Source organism: Cyprinus carpio, chromosome A25 (assembly GCF_018340385.1).
Source record: "Cyprinus carpio isolate SPL01 chromosome A25, ASM1834038v1, whole genome shotgun sequence".
NCBI lineage: Eukaryota > Metazoa > Chordata > Actinopteri > Cypriniformes > Cyprinidae > Cyprinus > Cyprinus carpio.
In genome coordinates, this window is record NC_056596.1 from 16,549,284 (window position 1) to 16,562,409 (window position 13,126).

The window sequence follows — 13,126 nt, forward strand, 5'->3', positions numbered from 1 at the left end:
AGTGAGGAACGTCCGGTGGATTCGACGAAGGAGCTTGCAGCAACCACATGTGATGACCCCGGGCTGGACTCCGGTGAAAGCTGATCTGGCGATCCACAGCGTGAAGATTATGTATTTCCTCAGCGACCAGCACGGATCAGCTCCAGGGATGAAGAAGCGGATATCATCGTCTTTTGGAAGGCCAAACAAAGTAGTTTCTCTTTCACAGCGAAACACAGCATCTCTGCATCATGGCGGCAACAACAATACTACAGCGAGAATAAAAGTTACTCCTTCTTTCTTTGTGTGAACATTTGGGCGGTGTTATGCAAATCTTCCAACACAGTGACGTAGAGATGTGGGGGCGTGTTAGAATGAGGCGTGGACGAGTGTTAACTTTTATAAAGAATATCTCTTTTTTGTGCATATTTTAGTGTTTGGTGTTTTAGAGATGTTGTTTATTGTTAGAGAGCTTGTAACACTCCAAAGAGAAAGGAAAATTTGAAAATCGCATCATATGACCCCTTTAATAGACTAGCATTCATGATAATTTCATAAAATATTGTTTATATATTTACACTATATTGTTTTTCTGCTGGTCAATATGCATTTTCCAAATTGACTATTGGCAGTATTGCGTGGACGAGTGTTAACTTTTATAAAGAATATCTCAATGTGCCAAACTGACTGGTCAATATGGAGGCCCTAATGAAAAATGGTGAGATTAAAATTTGTATTTAAATGCTTTTGCGTTCTCTCACATAACAGTTGCGGTTGCGTTGAGAAGTTTTGTTTTGGATTAGATCTTTTTTTTTTTTGTTTTATATCTTTTCTTTTCAATTGAATTGGATTTGCTTTTTCTAATTTTCTAGCAAATGAGTTCCCCAAGAAACAATGCATTTGATCGCAAAACTTTAGCATCCTCTCACAAAATACATTTAAACTGTTGCCATGGGTTGATTTTCCCAAGTGGGTTAAAGGTTTGAAATATTTCATGAATTACATTTGACTGAAATGCTTGTATTGAAACATTCTGCATTCTACCTGTGATAAAACGTTCATGGACTTTTACATTAACTGTTCCCTCCTGCCCAACTCAATCAAAGCAGCTGAGTCCTAAATATTTTTAAGAAACAGTTGAAAACACATCTCTTTCATCTTCATTTGACCCTCTAACTCTAGCACTCTCTGTTATAATGCTAATTCTAATTTTATCTGCTTGTTTTTTTATTAAAAAGTTGACCTTTAACATTTGCACTCTCTATTCTATTTCTATTCTAACTACTTTTTTTAAAAAGAAAGAAAGCCTTTAACACTAGCATTCTCTATTCTTTCTCTCTACACAAGCATTATTCTGTTTCTGTTCTATTGATCTATTGATATATTTTTATTTAAAAATTACCCTCTAACACAAGCATTCCCTATTCTTTTTCTGTTCTATCTACTGGTTTTCTTTTTATTTATCATAAAAAGAAAACAAGCAAACAAACCTTGCTACGTATACTTTTAGGCGAAAACAAAAAGCATAATATCTCTAGATATATTTATCTTTATTTCAAAATCCTAAAATGTATCTATTAGCTTACATAACGAATGTAAATAAAAAGACACTCCAACTTTCAAAATGACTTTTCGCGCCATCTCTCTCTCTCTCTCTCTCTCTCTTTCTCTCTCTTTCGTACGTGCACATCCACACTAGCTTCATGGCTTTACTATACACGGGCGAACAGAGTCCAACCACTTTCAGGACGCGGAGGGAGATCTTTTTTTGTAAACCACGTAAAAACAATACATAATTGTATCAACCGAGCAATTAAACACCAGATTCCGCTTGCAAAATTCAAAATGCAAAGTACGATGCGTAACGTTCTAGAAGCATACCACAAAAGCGGGAAATAAGTGCGCCGAGAATGGTTCATTCCTAAAGTACGACGTGCAAAACCGAACGCGCCGCACCCCGCTACAACTCCGAGAAAATCCACCGAACAGATGACGCTGACGGGCAAGCCCCTGCGACGCTGTAATTCGATAGTTCCATCTCACAGGCGGGCTTTCAGTGGAGAGCTCGGCCAGCTATTGGCTGACTGTCACGTCAATCAAGCGCTGATTTGCATAAGCAGGTCATGTTGCAGTTGCAGGGGAGTGGGCAGGGTTGGGATAGCGCAAGTGAGCTGAACTTCTGCGCTGGTGTAGTGCACTATCCTCAGTTTAATACTTTATTTCAGAAATTATTTCCTTTGGCGAAAACTGCTGTAGCCTTGTGTGTTTTTATCAACACCATTAAGGACACTTGGATTTTCCCTTCATCAAGTAATTAACGGGTTTATCGGGAAGTTGAGGTGAGTAAGTGTGGCTTTTTGCTTCAGTTGTCTGTCAAAATAATATTAATGGCTTTATTTGGAAAGTGATGAACAGATATGCTTACATAATTTTATCCTTTAATATTTCTGCTTCGTTTTCCTTGTATTTGACACCTACATAGAGAAATATGGACGTGTTCTATTATCATTAATATTTCACCATCAGTGCTAAATTAAAAATCGAGACCTATTTTAACAAAACAGAATTTAATTCAATTTAAAAACACATTCAAGTGTTTCATCCAGGCCACATGGATGAAAAGAAATAGATCATATCGTTTTAAACCTCATATGATTAGCATATAATTATCATATATTAATATAATTATGCAAATTAGTTATAAAGAAGCTATCTGCCCGTGCTCAGCATTGAGTAGAGATGCTGAAACTAAGTCATCTAAACTCTGTTATATTTATTCAGATGTTTACAGGGATACTCTGGGCTTCCAGTGCCACCCGAACCTGTGATTTCTGAAAGCAGGTAAGCCACTGACTAACGCACATTGCGCCTATTCTCCACTCCACTGTGCGTGTGACAGCGGCTAACCAGCTTTTGGATGTGTGCCTGACTCCAGCAGCCGTGGGAACGTCCCACCAGAGACTCCTGAACGGGTCGAGGCGGACACGGTCACTGTCCCTCCACGAGTCTTTCTGCTCCTGTAGCTCGGCTGGTGTGTGTTGGACTCCCAGGCAGCACATCATGTGCTGAAGAGTGTTCAGTCTAAATGTGCTCTGACATCAGTGCATACGTGCAGTGTGTCACAGACATGTGCTCCTGATTAGACTCGCATCTCTAGATGAAGCGGCTTCACTCATTCATACTTTTATACATAATAATAATGTTGTTTTGCACTGATCCAGCAGCTCTGAACTTTTGAACTTGTACAGTTAAGCGAATGCAGTTCCAGCAGCTGAGGGAGTGTCTGAAACCGAACTGAATCATATTCATGTTTAACAGGCTCGGTCTGTTAGCTGTCCAATCCTTTAATTTGTCACAGTAATAATTAAACTCCCATTCTGATCAGCGTTTTCAGTTTTGGTTTCATAATTATGTTATATTGTATTATTTTATGAAAATTAGTCAAATAAAATATATAAAAATTAAAATAAATCCGAATGTTTCCGTGTACATTGTATTATATGAAATATATTTTATAAAATCTAAAAATATAGACAATAAATCTAAAAATATTTGAGTATAAAAATGTGCTTTTAGCAACAAAATATTAAAAGTTGTACACTTTTGCTAAAGAAATGGGTGACGTGGTGCATTAACAATAAAAAAAAACAATTAACATTTTTTAAATTTGGTTATATATATATATATATATATATATATATATATATATATATTAATTTATTAAAATTATTAATAATTTTCACTGTTTGTTTTCATTAAATTATATAGTTACATACAAAATAAATCTGAGTTTAATATATTTTATTTTTTTACATCACAATATATCAAGACAAAATATAAAAAACCCTAATATTACAAATTATATGTAAATAAAATATCTATAAATAATATATAAATAGATTAAATAAATCCTAATGTTTCATAATACAAACATACTTTCAGCAACAAAATATTAAAAGTTGTACGATTTTGCTAAAGAAATGGGTGATGGTGCATTAACAATTAAAAAAAAAAAACTAATTTTTTTAAATTTGGTTATATATAATATATATAAAATTATTAATTTTAATAAATAAATAAAAAAAAAAAATATATATATATATATATTAATTTATTAAAATTAATAATTTTCACTGTTTGTTTTCTTTAAATTATATCATTACATACAAAATAAATCTGAGTTTAATATATTTTATTTTTTTACATCACAATATATCAAGAAAAATATAAAAAATCCTAATGTTACATATTATATGTAAATAAAGTATATCTATAAATAATATATAAATAGATTAAATAAATCCTAACGTTTCATAACACAAACATACTTTCAGCAACAAAATATTAAAAGTTGTGTGATTTTGTGAAAGAAATATGGTAACATCGCGACAAGTCAATCATTTCTTTAATCCAGGCTTTATTTTGAAAATGCAGACAAATGGCACTTCATAAAATCAGATGATTTAAGTGGTTTATAGTACATTTTCTGCCTCTTAATAATAATTAAATTGCCTGATAATCAATAGAGGTGTATGGCTGATAATAGTCAGTGTGTCTGTTAATGGCTCTGGCCCACATAAAGGAATAAATCACAGATTACAGATCTGATCTGATCTGATTGGATCTCTTCTGAACGGCCTTCAGTTGTGATTATCCCGTTCAGTGAACTGAATTATAACATGCCACTGTCATTAATGGAGATTCGTGAGGCACGGCTGTATTTGTGTTTATCTGTATGGATGTACTGTACAGCGTCTGTAGCTGCAGAGACAGCGCTGATGAGGATTCGAGTCTAATCTCACTCCGTCAGACAGCCTCTTGATCTGATCCTCACAATCCACTCTCATATAGTTAATCATGATATCTAAACATCCAAACAGCTCAGACAAACACCGTCTAATGCACTGGGGTTTTCACTCGATCATAGGGCTCAGTCATGTTTAAAGAGGACTTTAAGAAAAATATGACAGCACTTAATTGGACGCCTTTGTGGTGACGTGCGAAAGTACAGATCTGTTCAATCAGAAGGTAAGACTAATGACAGGACACTGTGACAATCCCTTTATAAAAACATGTCTTTCCATCAAACGGGAATCATCTGAGACACAACGCACAGTCTTTATTGTACTTAAATACGTACACAAAAGAATAAGTTCTCAAGATATTTTACAGTAAATACATGTTTTGAAATGTACCAAAAAAGTAGTAAATATATATACAGTGAATATATATATAACATAAATGGTTATATAGACGACAGTAAAGTTGAATAGAAGCAGAAAGTCATTATAAATCCTTAGCCCTGTGCTTCAGCTTTATTACCGCCAAGACGATTCTCTGGATGTCAGGACTGCAAGACACATAAAAAAGTACACTGAGTGATACTGTTGGGTTGTTCAGTCATGAGAAGTACAAAAATATGTCATCTGCGGGCTTTCAGACACATTCCCATGCACACAGCAGCCGAGAGGAAACAGAAAGACACCTCGAACCCAGAGAAACGTCCTGATGTTACACTCCACTGTGTATGAACCCTGAGCTTTAGCTCTCGCTAAACCGGCAACATACTGCCTCAGTCGTTTAATGAATATGCAGTATAGCACAAGGCATTGATAATGTGTGGGAGTTATGAATTTGATGTCATTTGTTCTTTGGAAACAGCAAATACACACAGAGACGTTCCCGCAGTCGTACTTTGCAGGTTCACGCAGAGTGTCCCGAAAGGAAGAGATACGGAGCAGAAAAACAATCGATCACTGGATAAACTTCTACTGAAATATGAGATTTTGACATTTATATGTTGTTTATACAAAGACAATATCATCATGGAAAAGTTTCCCATCAACTGGTCCGACTTTCAAAAAGTCTCAGTTTTGTAATTGTTTAAAAGCATACGAGTACAGAAATAGTTCATATGTTTGAACACTGGTGGTTCACAATCAAAAGCCACAGATGCTTTAAAAACAGCTGTTTTATGTACAATCTTAGCACTAACATTCAGACTGTTTGGATCATTAATATCCATAAAGGGATAGATCACCCAAAAATGAAGATTTTTCATGATGTCCACTTTATTACATAAAACACAAAAGGAGATAATTAACAGAATGTTCATGCTGCTGCTTTTCCATTCAAAAGCATGAAGTAAACGGGCTCGTTTATTCTTATGAATAAAATATATTCTATTCTAATTTAAGAATATTGTTTGTACTCATACATTTCTTAAGAATGTTTTTATCTTTTTTCTTAAGATTGTTTTAAAGACTAAACATAAGCCATATTTGATACTTAAAATTCACTGTAAAGTTTGGATAACTTCCAACTCATCTAAAATCCACAAAGGTAAGACGTTTAATGAATTTATTGGGTTATTTGAACATTAAGCATTACAATATAAGACTAGCCACATGTAATACATATTACTATTATTAGAGATATTTTTTTCAGCTTGTTCAACAAATACCATCATGCAATTAAAATATCATCTGTCGTTTTTTTCCTCAAAAAGATTATTATGATATTTAGACCTTATCTTAGATTTTGATGAATCCAGTCCTAGAGGCTATCAAGCATATAAACACTGCATCTTAAAAGTGTCCAATGCAACTTTTTTCCACTATATTTCAAGTTTATAAGTCTTCTGAAGTCAAATGATGTATTTGTGTGAGAAAGACCCAAACTGAAGTTGTTATAAATGATAATCTATATGCACTTATGCACATTCAAACTTGTTCAACAAATACCATCATGCAATTAAAATATCTTCACTAAATGTATCAAAGCTACAAACGAGTCCAGCTCACCACAAAAGTCTGGGAAAACACTCCTGGATGGAAAAGAGCAGCGTGAACATTCTTCAAAATGTCTTACATATAAATCTGAACTGAAATTTTCCTTTTTTGGATGAAATATCCCATTAATAATACACACACACAGCTGCACTATAAATCAACAAAACAGCTGGTAAGACTCAAAACATAAGGACAACAAACTGGGACAGAAGAGCGTAAGGAAGGAAAAGAGTGTAGAACTCAAGGGAACATGGCAGAAACACTTTAGTTTGCATCAAATTTGAAGTCAAATTACATCTCCGTAAGCAAAAATATCTCGACTTCAACAAAAGTTTTTAGCAGCTTGTCAAGATGTAATTTAAAACCAACCCACTATCCCTTAAACTAAAGTGTTGAAGAGCACAGCTTGTGGTAACACTTCTTGTTGAAAGGCACTACATACTGACTTCATAGCATTGTAATATGTAACATCTATATTTACAGACAAAATTAGCATTTACTGTACATTAATACTGTATTAATATACAGTGAGTGAAAATATATCAGTTTTGGATTGAACTACAGTTATGTTGCGTAAATTAGTTGACGCAATGCCTTTCAGCTAAAGTGCTACAATACTCAGGCCTGTTGATCAGAAGAGGGCAGTTAAGGAGGGCCACCATGCAGGCACCTTCACCCAGAAAGGGTTGCTGCCACAGGCGTGTTGCAGGCAGGAAGCAGCAGCATCTATCACACATACACACCCTCAGGGTTCAGGCTGGACACCAGGGGGTGCTGCAGGTTGCGCAGGTGACCCAGGAACTGCTTAGCAGTGGGACGTGGGGGCGAATCTGTGGGAAATATGGAGTAAAATATACAACAATAACTACATAAGTCCATATAAACCCACACATGCCTGTACTAGCCATTAACCACCATATGACCGTACTATTTGTTCAGTATACAACCAGAAATCACTACAGGGAATGTTGTAACCCACGATGCAATGCACTTTCCATTTCCAGTGTAAGAAATGAGCTGAGATGTTTAGCATCTCTTTCTTTACATAAGACATATTCACAATAAATTGAAATTTCAGCATAAATTCAAGTAGACCGGATGCTCTGTTCTGAATAAATATGCATAAACAAACATAATGAGGTCATGTCAATTCAGCATTGTATACTGCATACTGAAAGTATTTACTGTATACTGACTACTAATAAAAATGGCATGTGAAACAGTATGCATTAGTATGGTACAATGTCACTTTACCTCTTAACGTCAAATGTTTCTTTTGAATTTAGCAAACATCATCCAGGTATCAAGTGATTATCTTTCATTTTTAGTGCAATTTTGTTTTAAAAATCTTCAAATGTGCACGTTATACTGTAGCATATAAAAGTAGTATGGTAGCATGCTGTTTTAAAGTCAGCCATTTTAAACCACAGATCATATGTTTGCAGTTCAGTTGTTACATCAAAAATGTAGGGTCAAGTTGAGCACATTGCAGTGAGGGATATAGTACTGTATACCACTGAGTGTATTATTTATACTGCACATTATAGCAAATGTAGTAAATCATTTGGGTTCTCAAAGTATACTAAAAATGTGTGCGAGTAGGTGCGCATAAACACTATACAATTAAAGTATGCAATCAAAACAAAACTACAATTAGTTGGCAGTATATTATGTGTAGTATGCAGTAAACAGTATGCTAGTATTCCATTATTAATTGATTTTCTCTGTTCAGTTAGGTATATGTACTTGCAGTAGATTTAGTGTGTGTGTTGATGCCATACCACTGTCTTTGTGTTTGTCCTGCTGCTGTTGAGTCAGGTCCAGTTGTTCTGGGAGTTCACTGAGGTCTGTGCGGGGTTGAGTATGGGTAGGCAGGGCTCCAGCCTGCTGGATAAACTGTTGTAAATTACACTGTCTCAGCTCCTTATTCAACTCCTCCACTTCCTCCTGCTTAGCCTACACTCAGAGAGAACAGACAATCACAAACAGCCTGCTTACTAGAATAAAAATTATGAATACAAATTATTAAAAACGATAATTTTTTGCATTGTAGTATTTGGCCAACAACTTACTATTGGATATGTTTTAGAATATATTTGTAATTCTAAAACAATCCTTTGTAATGTTTTAGAATATTTGAATATACAAATTTTGTATATATCATTTAATGGTCGTTTTGCTTGTCATTTATGTATGCTATTATCGTAATTGTTCATTTTAACTATTTTATTACTACTGTTATTTGTCCAATATTTAAATTTTTAATGTATATATATATATATATATTATATATATATATATATATATATATATATATATAATATATATATATAATATATATATATAGTTTTACAATTTTAGCAGCAATGCTTTAATGAAAAAAAAAAAACACTTCTAGTAAAAATTAGTACCTTTAATCAATTCCTGAACACTTTTCATTGTGTGTGTTGTCTGAATACAACATCATAACCAGCAATTTGGCTTCTTTTCATTTTCTTCTTAATTGTAATTTAACCTGTAGTCACAAGGGAGCGCCATTTTTTTAACAGCAACAACAGTCATGGCAGTAAGTTGTGCCCTGTGGCTCTGATTACAGTAATGATTTGTTCTCTATGGGTACGTTTGACATCTTTCCGGCTGTAGTTTTCATTTGTTTAACAAGACAAGCCAAATTCAAATATAGACAAGTCAATGGTAACCACAAAGTATGTGACTCGAGGAATCACCTGAGTTGCTGTTTGAAAACTATGATAATTTTTTTATTTTTTTTATTTTATGATTTATGTTCGAGGAGTAGATTATGATTATGTAAGATGCGGTTAGTCATGGTTGATTTTCTTGCTTTCTGGAAGAACACATAAAGGAAGACTTTTGAGTGGCACTGTGGTATGAAGTAGTTTAGATCATCTTCACAGACTTGCAAGTCTTTGATTTAAGTCACTGTAAAACTGAAATGCTGTTATAAAACTGAGGCTGGTGCATAATTACGTACAGTTTGAAATTCATGCATGTCCAGCAAGAAAAGAAACTAATTCAATAGGTATACACCTTTATTTTGTCCTTTCAATGCATAAAATGCACAGGAGATAAAAGAAATGCATGTGTGTCCAAATAAAAACATTTGTTTCTGTGCACAGAAAAGTCAGAATCCATAAGTTTGAACTGAGTGTTAACTAAGGTTCATATGATTAATTTCAAAAGATGAGTACCTTTGTTCACTTCAGATTTTCAGTTCATTGATCATGCACCTCCGCAGAGGGGACCATAATACCCTCCTGCATTTGCAGCCAACAGCTACAAGCCTCTCTCTAGAGCCACGCCCTCTCTGCTTACCTTCAGCAGAGTCTCCGCCCTCCCCAGAGCCTTCTCAAGCTCTAAAAGCTCTGCCTCCAATTCCTCCCCCTGCATTTGTCGACTTTGAAGATCTGCCTCGACTACCCCCAAAGAGTCTTCTGAATCGGACTGGGTGGGTAAGATGTCTGCCTGTAGCATTTCTCTCTGAATGTCCTCCTCCAGCTGTATGGCGCGAGTGTTGAATTCGTGCAACTTTTGCCCACAATCATCCAGTTTATCATGCACCTCTCCTAACCAGTGCTTCATCCCACGCTCCCTTTCCATCTCTATCCTTAGTTCCTCTTCCCAGAACTCCTCATCCACCAACTCCTGCTGGTTCTTCCACATGGTCTTCTCCAAAACTTCCATCTCTGCCTGCAGTGATGACTCCTCAGCAGACGACTCTTCCCAAGTCTTGCATTCCTTATCGACTGCCAACAGCTGGGACTCAAGGGCATGTAGCTGCTCCCGCTGCTGGAGAACATGCCGGAACACCTCCTCTTTAGATGGCCCCAGAAGGTACTGCGCGTGTGGAACTGGGGATGCCCTCTGTTCAGGAGAGGGTGTTGTTCGAGAGTCCTTAGTTTTTACACGGGGAGAACTGGAGGGGCCCAAGTTGAAGGTGTAAGATTTCTTTGGCAATCCCCGTTTGGGTTCTGATGTGGGAGGCTTGGAGTGAGGGAGGGTGCGGTTGTGCAGACTTTGTTCTTCACTGCTACTGGGACCAGTCCGCCGCAGGAAGAACTGCACCTCGCTGCTGTGTTGGCCCAGTTTGGCCAGGGACTCCAGTGGGCGCTCATTGGCCAGAAGTTGGCGTTCGGTGTCCCTCAGTCTCTGAATGAGAACGTAACGACCCGTTTGGCCTGTAGAGAGATCACGGGGTAGTTAGAGTCCAACAATCTGTACTATTATTATGGGGACAATCCCACTAAATCTAGAGGAACTATCCTAAGGTTACTTCAAATGTCTTGCTGAAGGCCATTATGGCAAAGGGCTCATGGACCACCACTTTGTGTGCCTCTAACCTACAACCTACTGGTTACTAGCCCAGATCTTTAAAGGTCTAACCTAAGTTTTCTCAAATCCAGCCCTGGACGGCCACTTCCCTGCAGAGTTTAACTTCAAGCTTATTTTCATATCATTTTTTAGTAACTCTGAAGGCCTTCAGGAGGTCAGTTGTTTTTGATTGAGAAGGAACTTCTAAACCTTCCAAACCTAGAGGTACTCACCAATGGCTTGGGCGAGTGCAATGACTACGTCCTGACATGATGTCTCTTCTGACAGACCACAGACCACTCGTACAACTCCATCCACCCAAACTTTCAGCTCCATCAGAGACAACGAACACAGATCAGTTTACATCAGCAATGCATGGTAACGCCTGGATTCTGAAAAAACAAAACAACAATAGTGACAAGTTAATGCAATTTGTCTTTACAGTCTGAAAAAGAGTACATTACAACATAAAGCGAAAAAAGAGGACAATTAAAAACCCCTCATTTTCTGTGATACACTGCAGGTCTGATTCTAAACAGCGGTCTTTTGATTTTATAAAAATATTTTTAACTTGACACAACATCTTAAAAAGACATGGTACAAATCTACAAGATGTAATATCATGGCTGAAGACAGACATGTGCATAGAATAGTTAACTAAACAGTGCACAAGAATCCCCTGTCCCAACTTTAAGCACTGAAATACATTATTTAAAAAATCATATATGGAATTCAGAACTTGAGTAGACAAAATGACCGAACTGCACATCTGAGTCTAAACTCCTCAAATTAAGGTCCAAAATACATCCATCAAGAAAACTCAAGTTATTTTCTACGCCAATTGTTTCTACCTTATTGCTCCAACCCAGCCATGAGACATGAAATTGTGATTGAACATCAGGTCCAGTGGGTAAGCAAATTTCAAGAGTTTATTAGCAGGAGGTTGATAGACTCATAGCTCTGCTCCAATTAAATGCACTGCTGGCTCTCTTCAAAGGCATTTTGGCAAATGAATGCTCAAGGGAACAGACAGGCAGAACGTAGTTGTTCAGAGACTGCATGTGCTTGCATGCGTGTCTGACTCCACTTTGAAGCCCCACAGCAGGAACAGATGGCGCTGCTAAGGTAAGGTGTAGTATCCGAATGCTTCAGCCATGCAGCTATTGAATGAACCGCTGTTTATGAGATTATTGTAAGCGAGACATGTTGGTTCTGTGCACTTTGACTGTTGCATATTACACCCTTTGTGAGGAAATTCTATGGTAAAGTCTATCGCATTAACTTATGAAAACATTTAATAGCAGCACTAAGCTGCTAAGCAGACCATTTAGCAGCTGCCAAGTACCCAGTGATGGATGCTCTATATCCAGGCCTTAAAGTCAAGTTAAAAAGAGATTCAATAGAATTAAAGGGGTCATGAACTGAGAAATCTAAATTCCCTTGATCTTTTGACATATAAGAGGTCATTGTACTATAAAAACATCCTGTAAGTTTCAGAACTCAAAACTTTCTCAGTAGTATACAAACAGCTTATATTGAATCCAATCTGCCAAAGCGACAGATTGTGGAATGTGCCGCTCTATGATGTAATAGTGTGCCTAAGCATCACCTCAACAGAAGATGATCAACACCTGTTTCAGTAAGAACTCGGTCCTTTGTTCACTTTATTTTACCACAGATTAGTTTACAAACAAAGCGCAATTCGAAGCAGGATTTTCAGAAAGATTGAATCTACGATACTGTGACTATATCGGGTCTGACAGTAATGCCGTACCACACAAGTGTGAGTTAACGTTTTTATTACGTGGTCACTATTGCTTTGTCTGTTATTACCGATAGTTTGATATGTACTGAATATTTATGCATTTTTAACCTAAATCACAGCAGCGTTCATTTATGAAGGATGTCTATCAAACATACACACTTGTTCGCCAATCACAGCAGTGGGCGTTTACTTCCGAGTCTACAATCCTCTACGCCTATTCAAACAGAGCATTCTGACGAGGGGCTCAAAACAGGACAGAAAA

The 13,126-nt window shown here is 36.5% G+C and overlaps 1 protein-coding gene and 1 long non-coding RNA gene across 6 annotated transcripts in view; one reads left to right on the forward strand and one right to left on the reverse strand.

Annotated features, from left to right (window-relative positions):
* The first annotated feature begins 2,124 nt into the window (after positions 1 to 2,124).
* On the forward strand, positions 2,125 to 3,365 carry LOC122135631. The gene is made up of 2 exons (XR_006153634.1): positions 2,125 to 2,318; positions 2,761 to 3,365. It is a non-coding gene; the product is annotated as an uncharacterized LOC122135631 (long non-coding RNA).
* Positions 3,366 to 4,384: 1,019 nt separating this feature from the next.
* LOC109084381 (ras association domain-containing protein 8-like) overlaps positions 4,385 to 13,126 on the reverse strand; it is a 37,987-nt gene continuing 29,245 nt past the window's right edge. For 4 of the 5 annotated variants that reach the window (XM_042715730.1, XM_042715729.1, XM_042715728.1 and 1 more), the window contains 5 exons: positions 11,333 to 11,491; positions 10,104 to 10,966; positions 8,552 to 8,726; positions 7,514 to 7,600; positions 4,385 to 5,329 (listed from right to left, as the gene is read on the reverse strand). In XM_042715730.1, coding sequence (XP_042571664.1) covers positions 5,298 to 5,329; positions 7,514 to 7,600; positions 8,552 to 8,726; positions 10,104 to 10,966; positions 11,333 to 11,435 — 1,260 coding nt within the window. In that variant the 5' untranslated portion in view covers positions 11,436 to 11,491 and the 3' untranslated portion in view covers positions 4,385 to 5,297. The remainder of the gene's footprint in view (positions 5,330 to 7,513; positions 7,601 to 8,551; positions 8,727 to 10,103; positions 10,967 to 11,332; positions 11,492 to 13,126) is intronic. The other variant, XM_042715725.1, reaches the window with a different exon arrangement.